This window comes from Oncorhynchus gorbuscha, linkage group LG05, assembly GCF_021184085.1.
Source record: "Oncorhynchus gorbuscha isolate QuinsamMale2020 ecotype Even-year linkage group LG05, OgorEven_v1.0, whole genome shotgun sequence".
In the NCBI taxonomy this organism is placed as follows: Eukaryota; Metazoa; Chordata; class Actinopteri; order Salmoniformes; family Salmonidae; genus Oncorhynchus; species Oncorhynchus gorbuscha.
Genome location: NC_060177.1, coordinates 19813510 through 19829189, shown reverse-complemented (window position 1 = coordinate 19829189; position 15680 = coordinate 19813510). Strand labels below are relative to the sequence as shown.

Genomic DNA, 15680 nt, shown 5'->3' with positions numbered 1-15680 from the left:
TGAACTCTGTCTGCAAAGTAATTGGTGAACCAGGCAAGGCAGTCATCCGAAAAACCGAACTTATCTGTTCATCCTTTTATATTCATTATTGACAACCAACGGCCGGCTCAGGGAAAACTGTTCTGAGGGGCGGTGGGGGTGAGGAGGGAGGGTTATGTGTCTGTGCTTGTTATAAAAGTGCCTATCTCTGTTAATGATGGGTGAATCATATCCCCCCCCCCCTTCCTGCCCCTTGTCCACCACTAGTACCATACAAGCTACTAATGAGCTCCTTATCAGCATCAAGTTACACTCTGGTCACACATAAATGTGCTTTTGCTCTCTAACCTGGTAAATCCATAGAAATTCTGACTGGAGAATAATATGTTGGCTGTTGCTGTACATATTAACATTTAGCCATCAGCAGCTACATGAAGGGTGTCCCAGCTAGCACATTTGGTTCTTTGGAAGTTGTAGGAATGTATGTTTTTGGTTTCACACTAGTTGTCGGAATGAAGCCATACGTTTCCTGGATGTAAACTGAACACTTTTTAAACGTTTTTTAACAGTGAAAATTTTGTCTGTTTTGGGAACGTTTATTTTTTAGGTTGCAGGGAGGTTCTGAGAATGGTTTACTCTGGTTCTTTGAAAGTTTTCTTGGGAGGATTAATCTACACTCTGAGAATGAAAATGATAGGTTATTTGGAGGTTTTTGAATAACTTCCTTAAAACTTTAACAGAATTTTTCAATAAGACTTTTAATAGCTCCCAGCAAAGATAGGACAAATGGAAATGCATTTCCTTAGACATTAATCATGTATTTTTTATTGTGACATGGCATGAGAGATTCAAACTTCTGTTCTCTACAAATGGAATTAGTCCACTGCCCCACCAGAATGGAGCTAGCATGCCATGTTTCTTTACGCATATAAAGCTGTTCATTTTAGTCTATTCAAACTGACCCAATTTGAAAGGAAACAAGCACTCGTTAAAGGTACAATATGCAGAAATTGCTCTGCCATTTTCTGGTTACTAAAATTCTAATAGTTCACCTAATTTCAGTTTATGTGATAAAAAAGCAATGGATAGCGTTGAGAATCATTGTACCATTTAAACCACTGTAAAATATAACAAAATAATATAGTATTTTCAGCTGGTTGAATCTGGTGTACAAAACCAAAAGTAAAAGACGCAAAAACTAAACGTAAGAACAGAAAGCATAGAAATAGTGCCCATAGAACAGATCTACCGCTTCTTAGACTTGCTTTCAATGACAATTACATATCTATAACTCACATTTCTATGTGAAGTTGGTCAGATCGTCCAAAAACGTTACATATTTCAGCTTTAAGATCAGGTGAGGCCAATTATTGGGCGCGGCCAACACATCTGAACACAATTAACAAGATAGTTGATAGAGAGAGTTTTGTTCCCTGAACTTGAGAACATTACTTTCAATAGAACCATGAGGAATCCTCTACGAAACATTATACTGTGGTATACTGAAGTACAGAAGAATGTTGTTTCAAACAAGTTGTAGAATGTTCCGAGAACATGACCAAAATTAAATGTAATCATGTTTGAACTTTTAGAAAATGTTCTGTTAAAGTAATGAAATACCAATAATTTTTGTTTTATTTTTGTGCCGGGAATGTTCCAAAGCAAGGCAACTATCCTGCACCTTTCCCAGAAAGTTGTGGGAAGGTTGTATGCAAAATAATAAGACAACCAAGCCCAAAAAACATGGTTCTCAGAATGTTATGTGCTAGCTGGGGTACTACATCTTAAAGGGTAACTCTCAACCCCAGTTACAGCCTTTGCCCAACCCCTTAAAATAAAAAAATGAATGCATTTAGGTGAGAAGTTGTTGGTGAGGAGAATTGCTCATAAATATTAATTTTGGGGTGGGTAAATGTAGTTGCACCTGATCCCAACACTTTCTCACGAAAGCATACTTACCAGAAGTCCACTGGCATGCTCTGATAATACAATGATATGCATCGAGAGCAAATGTGGCTCTTGACAGTTAGCTCACTGTGAGTGTGGTAAGGTGCTGAGTTCCTGAGAGCTATGGCCATTTGCGGAGTAAATTCTAATCACTCATGATATATTTTATGTGGACTCACATTTATTGCGGTATTATGTTGGGATGAAAAGTGCAATCATCACCTTGAGAATGAAGATTAGGGGCTCAATTCAATCCAACCCGGAAGGCAGTATTTACCCAGTAGCTCTTTTTCCAATTGTCAAATTGACTCACCGATTGGTCTTGGAGAGCGCTTTTTTCTCTTGTTGAAATGTTTGCTGTTGCTTTCACATGTTTAAATGCATATGTGGTAAATCTTTAGTCCATCCAATACTACAATCATTTCTAACGTTTCATCATTCATCCCCATTCCGTTTATTGCAACACTTCAACATTTCTGTTTCAGGTTTGATACAATACATTTTTCATTTACCATTTCATACCCTGAGTGGGTGGGATGTTTATTGTGCACATAAATATTCGCAAGACTCATGAGGTAAAAGTTGATTATTTACACTGAACAAAAATATAAATGCAACATGTAAGGTGTTGGTCCCATGTTCCATGAGTTGAAATAAAATATCCCAGAAATGTTCCGTACACACTAAAAGCTTATTTCTCACAAATGTTGTGCACAAATTTCCTTACATCCCTGTTAGTGTACATTTCTCCATTAACAAGGTAATCCATCCACCTGACAGGTGTGGCATATCAAGAAGCTAATTAAACAGTATGATCACTACACAGGTGCACCATGTGCTTGGGACAATAAAATGGCACTCTAAAATGTTGTCACACAACACAATGCCACAAATGTCTCATGTTTTGAAGGCAGCATGCAATTGGCATGCCGACTGCAGGGATGTCCACCAGAGCTGTTGCCAGTGAATTTAATGTGCATTTCTAAACAATAAGCCACCTCCAACATCATTTTAGAGAATTTGGCAGTATGTTTAACTGGCCTCACAACAGCAGACCACGTGATTGGCATCGTGTGGGCGAGCGGTTTGCTGATGTCAACGTTGTGAAAAGAGTGCCCCCATGGTGGCGGTGGGGTTATGGTATGGGCAGGCATAAGCTATGGACAACGAACACAATTGTATTTGATCGATGGCAATTTGAATGCACAGAAATTTCATGACGAGATCCCAAGGCCCATTGTGAGGGCCATTTTTTAAGGTATCTGTGACCAACAGATGCATATCTGTATTCCCAGTCATGTGAAATTCATAGATTAGGGCCTATTGAATTTATTTAAATTGACTGGGAATACAGATATGCATCCTCAGATGAACTGTAACTTAGTAAAATCTTTGAAATAGTTGCAAGTTGCGTTTATATTTTTGTTCAGTATAATTCAATGTACGGTTTCCTTTGTTCATATTTACCAGGTTATGTTAGAGTTTTGTGTGTTTGTGTCCTGTCTCCGTGTGTCTGTGTCCTGTCTCTGTGTGGCTGTGTCCTGTCTCCGTGTCGCTGTGTCCTGTCTCCGTGTGGCTGTGTCCTGTCTCCGTGTGGCTGTGTCCTGTCTCCGTGTGGCTGTGTCCTGTCTCTGTTATTCTGGTTGTGCGTAATAGGAATGTACAAACAGAAATAGGTTACGTTGCCTGCGGACTACGCTTTGGAATCAGTACATTGAACAAGATACAATTATTGTCCCATGTATGAATGGGGATGGAATATCATTAATAATCATTAATTCTGATAAAGATGAATGTACCAATGTAACAATGGATGTGGAAATTGTATTTTACAATGTAGTTGTAATTGCCAATGTTGTAATTGTATGATCCTGGGAGGGGCCAAGTGCTTTATGTACTAAACCTGTTTGAGCTCCTATTACACATATTCGATTTGGTTTCTCAAGGGGAGGCTCCAACTATGGATAACTGCATACTTGGACTGTTTCTGAAAGTGGGTGCTGCAAAATAAGTGGGTGGCTCAACAGTGATGGGTGTAAAATCATAGCTTCATTATTGGTCAGACCGGCCATAGTCAGGATCGCCGCTGGTCAGCTTAATGTTTACATTGCAGGTTAAGAGAACTTATGTAGCAGGTTAGGAGAATGAACGTAGCAGGTTAGGATCATTAACGTGGCAGGTTAGGAGAGTGGGGTTAAGGTTAGGAAAGGGGTTAGGCTTAGCTAAAATGCATAGCAGGTTAGTATAATTAGTATAGTCAACCTGCCTTGCCTTCTGCTGATGTCATTTATTTACCACTGCTACAAGGTCCCTATTTTACAATTACATAATCAAAATGTGCTGTAGACAAAATAATCAAAAGGGCTGTCTGGTAGCCTCAATAAATAAACAAAGATTTGTAGTTGAACAAGTCCTTGCATTTATAGATTTTTTTTAACTTGACTTGAAAAAAAACTCGGTGTAACGCTCATTCCTTCGATGATAAACGCGAATCCGACCATCACTCCGGGTGATACAAAACCGCGACTCGTCAGTAAAGAGCACTTTTTGCCAGTCCTGTCTGGTCCAGCGACGGTGGGTTTGTGCCCATAGGCGACGATGTTGCCAGTGATGTCTGGTGAGGACCTGCCTTACAACAGTCCTACAAGCCCTGAGTCCAGCCTCTCTCAGCCTATTGTGGACAGTCTGAGCACTGATGGAGGGATTGGTGTAACTCGGGCAGTTGCTGTTGCCATGCTGTACCTGTCCTGCAGGTGTGATGTTCGGATGTACCAATCCTGTATAGTTGTTGTTACACGTGGTCTGCCACTGCGAGGACGATCAGCTGTCCGTCCTGTCTCCCTGTAGCTCTGTCTTAGGCATCTCACAGTACGGACATTGCAATTTATTGCCCTGGCCACATCTGCAGTCCTCATGCCTCCTTGCAGCATGCTAAGGCACGTTCACACACGAGCAGGGACGCTGGGCAACTTTCTTTTGGTGTTCTCAGAGTCAGTAGAAAGGCCTCTTTAGTGTCCTAAGTTCTCATAACTGTGATCTTAATTGCCTACAGTCTGCAAGCTGTTAGTGTCTTAACGATCGTTCCAAAGGTGCATGTTCATTAATTGTTCATGGTTCATTGAACAAGCATGGGAAACAGTGTTTAAAACCTTTACAATGAAGATCTGTGAAGTTATTTTGATTTTTACGAATTATCTTTTAAAGACAGGGTCCTGAAAAAGGGACGTTTCTTTTTTTGCTGAGTTCATATCACTTTTGCAACAAACGGTCAAAATGAAGACCAGAATTGACGTGTTTCACTATAACCAAGCCTAAAACATTTATTTGACATTTTTATGAAAGTTACTCTTTAAGGCCAGGATTCAATCAGATTAAAGTTAACCCGCAATAACCGACAAACGCATAACATATCATTGTTTTTGTTTAGGCGATGTCGGAGGTGTAACCTCATTGGTGCTGTCAAATTGGTGAGTGGCTGCTGTTGGGGTCATTGTGACGAAACCACACCCATCCTTATATCCCACCCACGTTAGTTCAGAATGAGAAAGTGTCGGACATACAGAAATGACACTCAAATTGAAAATCATAAAACAAAATAAGTATTGATATCAGCCTAATCAAGGTTTAGTGGCCTAATATTCTGAACAATAATCCCTCCTATGATTGAAAGCTAGCTGTAATCATCGGAAGCCATATGAATCTCAAGACAACAGCAGAACAACAATAATGGATGATAGTAATGTCTCAGTATGCACTCTGGGCTGCATAACAGGTTCTTTACAAGGAATACATGTAAAATAAATATCAATATGGAAAGCACCTCCACACCACACCTGCCATCTCCCACTGCTTGCCCTTGTACAATACATTTAGTGTTTTAAGCAAAAGGGTACAGTACACACTTATATTCGAGTGTGATACAACTCGTTATTACCTAACACCTGAAAACAATGAAACATCCTGCCCAGCTCCAGATATTCTCTTGTTTTTATCAGTCTCCTCACTATTTGAGCTCACAAACAGAAACTTAACATCTTGTGTGCTGGCTTTGAAGAATAATAAGGATGGGGAGGCTGATGTGCACCTCTCTCCCCTGTGAGCATGCCTGCCTGTGAGGAGGATACGGAGAGAGGACTGGCGTGCGCCACAGATGAAGTGATCCTCGTGAGGAGGAGGCGGCACATTGAAGCAGATGCAGAGAAATGTGAGAGGGTGTCAGTGAGACTGGTGATGACGCGCTCATGGCTGCGGAGAGCTGGCGAGGCCGCGGCCCTGGCTCTGACTCACCTCATCCCCACGAGGCCTCCTGGCTGACGTCACTCGGCGGGCTGTGGCATTTCTCTGCTTCAACTTCACTTGCAGGCAGGCTCACTCGAACCCTCTCCTCTAAAAGACTAACAAATGTGTACACTCCCTCCTGCAGTCTCATTCACTCACAGCCTCTTTTCTGGCATATTGCTGTTTATTGCTGCTCATGTCAACACTTGTCTACCTAATGATTCCCTCTTAACCCTCAGCAAAACCTTCTGGCTACTTAGTGCTGGAAACAGATGTGAATGGCTGGGTATATCATTTTATCATGTCTACAATATCAAATTAAATGAATAACAATCACACTGGACTAGATCACCAACTGTTTTCTCCAGAAAAGTGACACTTTTAGTCTGTTTGCCACCTTTGCACAGGTCTCATGATGCAATAGTTGCACCACATTATTCAATGGGGTTTGGGCTGACCAATTTGGTTTAAACTTTTTGTTAAGTTGGGGAGAACGTCACTGGTTTTACTACTCAGGGGAATATGAATGTACTGTGCATTAAAGGACCATGATGCTGCAGGTTTGTGTACATTGGTGGCCTCTCCTTTTGAATGAAAACTATGCAAGAAAACCACACAAACACCACAAGTTAACAAAGCATAGAACAGTAAGAGGGGTACGTTGCAATTAAATCATAAGTGGGCCTTCTCAAATGTGGAAATTGTACGTTATTATCTCGCCTGGCAAATAATGCATCAGTGGTAATTGCTGTGGCACTTACGACTTGTTTTGATCAATTACTTGTAATCATAAATAATCATGTAATTTGCCTGGTAGAAACCAGAAATACCAACGACTATTCCTGTCTCTTTTTTTGCCCTGCCTCCTCTTGCTCCCTTTCTTTCTCTCTGGTAAAATGTCAAGCATGCGGTAAAAAAACAACTGCCTGATTCAATGGTAATTGTATCTGTTAATAATGAATAAGGACAGTCTTAGTCATGCTGCTGGGCTGTAAGAGGGAATGTTTTGAAGTGGAATATTAGACTAAAAATCATTGTGTTAAAACTGAGATGGAAGATACAGTAGTTGTAGCTGTGTTTGTTTTCGAGTGCGTGCATGTGATGTGATTCAGTCAGAGGCGGCTGGTGTGAGGAGCTATAGGAGGATATGCTCATTGTGATGGCTGGAATGGAATAAAATTGCATTTCCATATGTTTGATGTGTTTATACTATTCCGTTTATTCCATTCCAGCCATTACAATGTGCCCAACCTCCTATAGCTCTTCCCACCAGCCTCCGCTGTATTCCATTTTTGTGTTGTACATACTGTACTGTACTTCAAATGCATCAAAGACAGTAGCCCCTCAATGAACCATTAGTATCCAAAGATATTGACAGAGCTGCGGTTCAACAAGGCCATTCAAAACTACAAAAATATAGTCGGTTAAGGATAAAATATATTATTACAATAATTTTATGTTCCTGACTCCACTGGGGATCCTTATTTTTTGACCAATTAGGATCACCCATTTCTCTGTGCCGGTTACAAAGCAGAGCGCTGTTAAAGTGGAGCTTAATTTCATGTGGGGCAGCTGTAGGTTTGTGCTGTGACTCAGGCCTGTGGTGGCCAAGGAGCCGATGACCATCTGGCCAAGAGGGTCCTCATTGGTCATGTTTATTTATCCTCCATATTTTGACCAGTGGAGGCTGTTGAGGGAAGGCAGGCTCACAATAATGGCTGGAATGGCACGAATGGGATGGCATGAAACATGGAAACCATGTGTTTGATACTATTCCACTCCAGCCATTACCACAAGCTCATCGTCTCAATTAAGGTGCCTCCAACCTCATGTGATTTGACCCATAGCAAACACATTTTTAATTTAAAATAAATCTTTGACACTTGATCATGCTGTTCCATAAATCATTTCAGCTACACCATGCAGCACAGTGGAATAATATAGGCCTGCTCACAAGTGTTTCAATTCACCTGGGACCAGATTGATTCTGGTAACACTGTGGATCAAACAGACAAGGTGACAGTGTAAAATGAGGGAGGAGTCATAAAGACATGAAAAGGTTTAACAGAGGAGAGGGGGAATCATAGGAACCTTCCCTCTCATCATCTAATTAAATGCTCCATCACAGCTCACAAATCCAACACCAGGGATCATTAACAGTCTCTTTGGCCCTGATTAAAAAAGGAATCACCCTCCCCGCTAACTGCATTAGAGTTCACTAACGATGAGAGACAGATGCCGTGACCATTATAGACAGACAACAGGACTCCTATTGGTACACTGCTCCAGCAATCTGACACACCAACAGGGTAGCTGCTGATAAGCTGTCAGGAGAGACCAGGATGAGGAGGACTCCATTTGGGCCATATAGGAGGATGTGCTGCTTTGTATGGAGTAAATGACACCTGCAACAAACCCTGCCATTACCTAAGGGTGATTGTTATGTCTGCAACCTCCAATTCACTGTCCTCTTAAAATGGTGCCATGGCGAGAGCCCATGGATAACCACTGGGAATATTACAGGTCGCAGTGCAAACGTGATTTTCCTAGAGAAGGGTAATGCAGCCAGAGTGGAAGGGCCGTTGGACTGAGTCACGGCCCCCCACTGTGAGGGAGATGGTTTTATTATGCCGCCACTATTCAATACGTTGCCTCATTGGTGTTGATTACTGATAGCTCCTGGTTTCTGGGCTTCGTCATTCCCCACTGTGCCAAAGAATCCTCCTGTCAGTGTGATTTCCTTTAAAGCACCTGACTATTTTGTTATTTTAACAAACGACCAATAAAAAGAGATTGGTAAAAAATAACCCATCTCAATTCTATTCTCAATTCTCAATCTATTCCCATGTACGAAAATAAATAGCATTTTTCAAAACTCCAAATTCATAAATGGACTTTGGTGAAGCCTTAACCAACATACTTTTTTCCAATAGCCATACTGCTACTTACAAGCTAGAGCACATCTAACCTCAGGCCTGGAGAATTTACTGATGAGGAAAAACTCCTGGCCCCAAATCCTACAGTAATGTCTGTGCCCTGTGTAAATGACATTACAGACTCAACACAAGGTATTCCCCTAGCTCTGGGACTTCTCAGCCTTTCCAGTATGTTGATCATTATTATATGAGCAGAGTGATGTGGAATTCAGTCCATTCATACAGTCCACTGGGGAGTCGGTGACCTGTCTCCAGGGTATCTACTCTCCTGAGACGAGACCACTCTACCTCAGGTTACTATGTAATCTGACAACGCAGAGGGGTGCATTCTATTACAGGTGAGAATAAAATAGATTATTTTGAGAACAGACTGAGTCAGAGGGTGGATATTTATGGTTGGGTTCAAGGCATTAGCTATGCATTCTCAGGAGGGGGAGGACTTCATAAATACTATTTTCATTTAATATTTTATTTTCCATATCCAAGTTTGAATCGAAAGTCAGCAAAATGCAGCTGAAGCCCCCACTACAGTAGCTGTGCTCCCCGGCTCCACTTCAATGTCGGTCTTCTCCCACAGCCCCTGCGTCATTCACAAAAATCATTCAAATGGCTTTGACCTCAAAGCCTTTTTCATTGAGAAATCTTTTTATAGCAGGAGCAGCAGAGACAGGCGGGAGTGAGTGAGAGCAGGAGGGTGGGAGTTGTGGAGGGAGGGGGTTCGCAGACTGTGCTGTCCTTACCTGACTAGCAATGTACTCTGAGCCACTGCTTCTGCTCCTCTCCATCTCTCAGAGGGGGAGCCATTGGCCGGCACATGTGTCTGTTTCATCTCGTGTGATGAGCTATTGGCCAAGATACATATCTCTTCTGCTTCAGATAGTGAAGAATTGGCTGGAGCAAGCAACAGTCAGACTGTGCAACTATTGAATCGTAAACCATTGGTTGGAATATCCCTCTGGTTAGGGATTGGCTAGAGAAGTTTTTTGGCTCAAACTACAGCAGTGCAGACAGGTTTGAGTGAAACAGTGAGCTAGTCTTGGAAACAGGCAAAACTACTTCAGCTCCTTTGTTCATCTCCCAGTTTAGCAAGAATGCACAGCACACACACAGCCTACACACGCATGTAGAGCTCCGATTCCATTGGTTGGGTCATGGACATGTCTTCAATCATTGACGTTTTCCCAATTTCAAGAGGATGTCATTTTTTCAGCCATACTAATTGAATCTTAACATGATTCTACCCACTTTTTTCATTAAATGCATATTTCATATATTATCTTTCTTTTATATTCTTCATTCTATACTTCCTTTTTCAAAGCTATGGATAGTGTTCCAAGACTTATCATAAATATAATTTCCCTTTTCCAAGGTGACTCGACAGCGGGGATCCAGCATGCACGCCCAACCTCCACAAATAGCCTAGCCCCCACCACCATACCATCTCCACTCAGCCCACTCAGGATTTCACATAATGGACAAAAGGTGTCTAATTATGGCTAATTAGAATGAATGCAAGCAGGTATCTCATTACTTGCCCAGATATTCTGTTGACTCACATTTTTAATTGGTACATTCAAAGAAACAGTACGCAAAGTCAGGGTGGAGTTAGGAGATGAATGTATTCATTTTGGTCTAGAATGAACAGCCCAAAGCTAATGCACAGAGCAGGTAACAGGAAGTGTTAAACATTATTTCATTGCCCCTCCCCATTGTAAATATAGCCAAACTTGTGGAAACATCTGGAAAAGTGTCAAATCGTTAATTAAGAAAGCAGATCCATTCATAGCTTTATCCTTTGTCTCCTGACAGAAAGGCGTATTCCAATATGGTCAAGGCTGTCAAATCTATTCCTTTTTGAGACATATAGTAAACAACCGAAGCATACACAGAGAAAAGGACTGGATTTCATTTTTTTATTTGCATTCAGTTACAATTTTCCTCTGTAAATCCTTTCTCAGAAAACTGAGGTGAGTTGAGAAATCGGTTTTGTGAGTTTGTTCCTATGGCAACTGACCCAATACACACCTTTTGTTAGTACATGGGGACGGACGTGTGTAACTCGTCTGCACACTAAAAGACTTAGCCAGAAACAGGCTTCTGAGAACTGATTAACATCTTCCTGGTAGGTATTACTTATTACTTGGTAGTAATTCAATCCAAGGATTGATTCATGGCTGTTAATAACAGAGCAAGTTATCCCAACGACTGTTCACTTACACCACTGTTTCCATGGTAATTGAGAACATACAAGCACAGGTCAGTCTCATTTACAACCACTGACATATCTGCTTTATGCTCAAGATTAACTCAATTGATGTTCACAATGTACAGTCGTGGCCAAAAGTTTTGAGATTGACACAAATATTAATTTTCAAAGTCTGCTGCTTCAGTTTGTATGATGGCAATTTGCATATACTCCAGAATGTTATGAAGAGTGATCAAATGAATTGCAATTAATTGCCAAGTCCCTATTTGCCATGCAAATTAACTGAATCCACAGCCCTGCCGCAAAAGGACCAACTGACATTGATTCTCTCGTTAATAACAACACAGGTGTAAGTGTTGACGAGGACAAGGCTGGAGTTTACTCTGTTATACTGATTGAGTTTGAATAACAGACTGGAAGCTTGAAAAGGAGGGTGGTGCTTGGAATCATTGCTCTTCCTCTGTCAACCATGGTTACCTGCAAGGAAACACGTGCCGTCGTCATTGCTTTGCACAAAAAGGGCTTCACAGGCAAGGATATTGTTGCCAGTAAGATTGCACCTAAATCAACCATTTATCAGATCATCAAGAAGTTCAAGGAGAGCGGTTCAATTGTAGTGAAGAAGGCTTCAGGGCGCCCAAGAAAGTCCAGCAAGTGCCAGGACTGTCTCTTAAAGTTGATTCAGCTGCGGGATAGGGGCACCACCAGTACAGAGCTTGCTCAGGAATGGCAGCAGGCAGGTGTGAGTGCATTTGAACGCACAGTGAGCCAAATATTTTTGGAGCAGTAACATCTGACAAAATATCTAAAGACACTGAAGCAGCAAACTTTGTGAAAATTAATATTTGTGTCATTCTCAAAACTTTTGGCCACAACTGTACGTTACAAGTCTTAATAGTGCCAAATCGGGATCCAGCGTAGCCTTGTGGTTAGAGCATTGGACTAGTAACCGGAAGGTTGCGAGTTCAAACCCCCGAGCTGACAAGGTACAAATCTGTCGTTCTGCCCCTGAACAGGCAGTTAACCCACTGTTCCCAGGCCGTCATTGAAAATAAGAATGTGTTCTTAACTGACTTGCCTGGTAAAATAAAGGTAAAATAAAATAAAAATAAACAAGAGCATGCAGTGTACAACAGAGAAACCTGACAACAATTTTTGACAGCTTTAGTTAATACAAAATACATGATAGATTTGAGTGTAAAGAAGAATGTGGAATTTGCTACGTGTTGAGGGTTCATTCCTAACTAGCAAAATACAAAAGTTGACAGGTTATGAGAAGTGGGTAGAAACAAAGCAAAGTTTGTTAAATTGGTTCAAGTTAGACAAACTTGGGAGAACTGAAGAAAGCTTTAATTTGGTCAGGTGGCAGAGAGGGTATACAGGAAAGAAAAGGCAGATGATGTGTACAGGTGCTGACGGATATCTATAGAATAATTTATGGTTGGAATTGTCACCAGTTGCACGATTATGAGTCACAGTTATATAGGGGTCATCAAAAGGGAGAATCACATTTTTAGTTTTGAATTCAGATTCCAAACACCAGGTATTCCATGTCTGAATCATTCCTGATTAGATGGGAGAAATGGGGGTCTACAGAGTAAGGGGCTTAGAACCCTTGGACCATCCATTAAAGACCAGATCAAACAGGATTACCATTCTTATTTCAAATTGAATTCAAATAACCATGACGACTGTGTGACGTTGACTGACCTCAAAGAGAGGGGCGTCAAAATTCTACATACGGCATCGTTTCGCAGAAGATTAAAACAGAAAACACATTTAAACACAGTTAAATGTTACTTGTGCTGTTTAGTTTCCAAGGTAACAAGAAGTGTATATTTAGAGTGTACAGAACGAGGCAGAGGGGAAGAAAAGTGTTGAACCTCTTGATGGAGCAATTACAAATAGACAAAGTCCAATAGCACAGATCAAAACACCTCATCTGTTAACAGTTGGAGGAGAAGGCTCATGAACGAAACAGTCATCCGCTCATTCACCACCACTTTTGACACTTGAGTCACTTGGTATTTAAAGACATTACTGATTCATGCAGTGCAGTACACATTCGGCCAAAACTACCTAGGAAGTTGTTATCTCATTGCTGGAGTATACAGACATCAGTGAGGGAGGTTAGTGCCTACATCCGTTGATCTGGATACTCATCAGTCAGTTGGAGGCAACATTGTTCTGATGAATTAATCAGTCAAAAGAGCAAAGACATTATGGGTTCAGCCAACGGGGAGAACTGAGGAAACTCAGAATTCAAGACAGAACTGTTACTGCATGCAACGTTGTCAGCTCAGCCATAAAGTAATGCAGTACAAATTGAGTGAGTGAGTGAGAGACTTTTTGTCTTCTGTATCTCTGGCTTCAGCCTAGGTTGAAGATACCCAGATTAGAATATTTCTAAAAATAAACAGATTCATGGGATCAGCGCCGTTGCTAACTAGCATAGCTGGCCCCTTTGTTTTCTAATTATTTATCATTTATGCAAATAGTTATGGGATATTACAATCCTTATCTTAACCTTTGTTATCTTCAACTTAGGCTTCAGCACAATTGTATTTCCTATACTTCAAAAATGGTACACAAATCACTTAAACTAAATGAAATAAAAACTCTGTGCCAACACACAGTATACTACGAACTAAAGAGCACATGCCTACATGGATTGTTGACTGTTAGTGCATGGCAGTTAAATACCAGTCAGCCTCAGCGTTCCACCATTAACAAGGCACTTGTTCTGTATATCACCCAACCGACACCAGTGAGACTGTGCCTGGATATGATCAGTATGGTCGTGTCTGACGAAGACCAGCCTGGTGGTTCTGTAGTCTAGTTAAAAACAAGGAGGATTTAATTGGTGCAGGTTGAGGCCAAGTTCCAGAGGGTTATTGTTTGAATGCTGCCCTGAGTTTGGCTGAGCGTCCCCGTGGATTCTCCAGTACGTCATCTGCCTGTGGCATCAGCACCCCTCTCTGCAGGTCAACCCAGTGACCACTGTCCTTTTCCCCACCCTTCTCTTCTTCCTCCTCCTCTTCCTCCCATCGCTGGACTCTCTGACGGACACTCCGGCGGGGTGGGGCACCTACATCCTCTCCATGGAGAAAACGCTTTACCAAGCGGTCCTCTAGTGAATGGAAGGTCAGCACACAGAGGCGGCCGCCAGGTTTAAGCACTGTCTGAGCAGTGCAGAGTCCAGCATGCAGTTCATTCAGCTCATCATTGACAAACATACGCAGCGCCTGAAATGTCTTGGTGGCAACGTGTGAGGGTCGCTGAAGCCGATCTTTGCGGGCATAGAGAGCGCCGGCAGCAAAAGATCCTAGAGACAAAGAAATGCTTTTATTTTAAATAAATCAAACAGTTGACATGAAGCATTTATATAGCGCAGGAAGCATGTTATTCGTCTTGAGAGCAGCATACCTGAAATGTTTCACATTCTATCCAGGAGACACGTGGTTCTCAGCAACAGACCAAAAGTCTCTCAGCTCTCTAATGACGCTTAGTTTTTAACCTAACTCGCAGTCTGAATAAGCCCCAATCATAGCCACATTTTCCCATATCTTGTCCAGGCTGCAGCTTTAATATGTGATTGACAATGACAGTAAGTAAAACCTGTAAATAAACAGGTGCTTGTGATAATATTGAAAATAAAGTTGTGGTTCTCACTCAGATTACTCTCTTTTCATCCCCCCCATTTCTAGCAAATAGCCTATAATGGTTGCCTTTGCTTGTGTGGTTTGATGACGCCATGTTCAGACAGACTGTGTTCAAGTAAGCTCAGATGGTCATGTTTGCATTTGGTACTGTTTGAAGTGCCACAAAACAATCTGTGCTGGGTGAAGAGCACGTCCACTCCTCCCTGCTCCCTGGCACTGATTGACAGGCAAGGGGTCCAGACTGCAGTGCCTTCCTGGCTGCTGAAGCGCTGCTCTGTTTCCTATCTGGAGCTTTGGTGTCCCATGTCCAGAGTAATGCCAGCATTGACGTAGGACCCAGCCCGTGTGTGTACGTGAGAGGAGAAGACCTGGAGGGCGGGAGAGAGAGCGCGGGGGGAGGAGAGGAGAGAAGAGAGAGAGCAAGAGATAAAGCAAGAGAGAAAGCAAGAGAGAGAGGGGGAGAGAGCGCAGTGTGGCATTTCTCTCCTCCTGCGTTAGACAGCACTGACTGTGAGTCACCCAGCAATCAATAGAAAACCTGCGCTGCGGCCGTGGCCCAGCCTCACCAAGTTGTTCTCTCTCTAATTCATCTTTCAAGGGTCCCACAGCTAGAGTGCATGAGGGAAAAAAGCAACGATGCCACAAACAGGCAGACTGGGAAAGCTAACACAA

At 42.0% G+C, this 15680-nt stretch overlaps 1 protein-coding gene across 3 annotated transcripts in view; it reads right to left on the bottom strand.

Annotated features, from left to right (window-relative positions):
- Positions 1 to 12675: 12675 nt before the first annotated feature.
- The window catches only part of mettl15 (methyltransferase like 15), a 60780-nt gene continuing 57775 nt past the window's right edge, over positions 12676 to 15680 (bottom strand). For 2 of the 3 annotated variants that reach the window (XM_046349183.1, XM_046349182.1), the window contains exon 6: positions 12676 to 14671. In XM_046349183.1, the coding sequence (XP_046205139.1) occupies positions 14238 to 14671 (434 nt within the window). In that variant the 3' untranslated portion in view covers positions 12676 to 14237. Of the gene's footprint in view, positions 15377 to 15680 lie in introns of all 3 variants that reach the window. The other variant, XM_046349184.1, reaches the window with a different exon arrangement.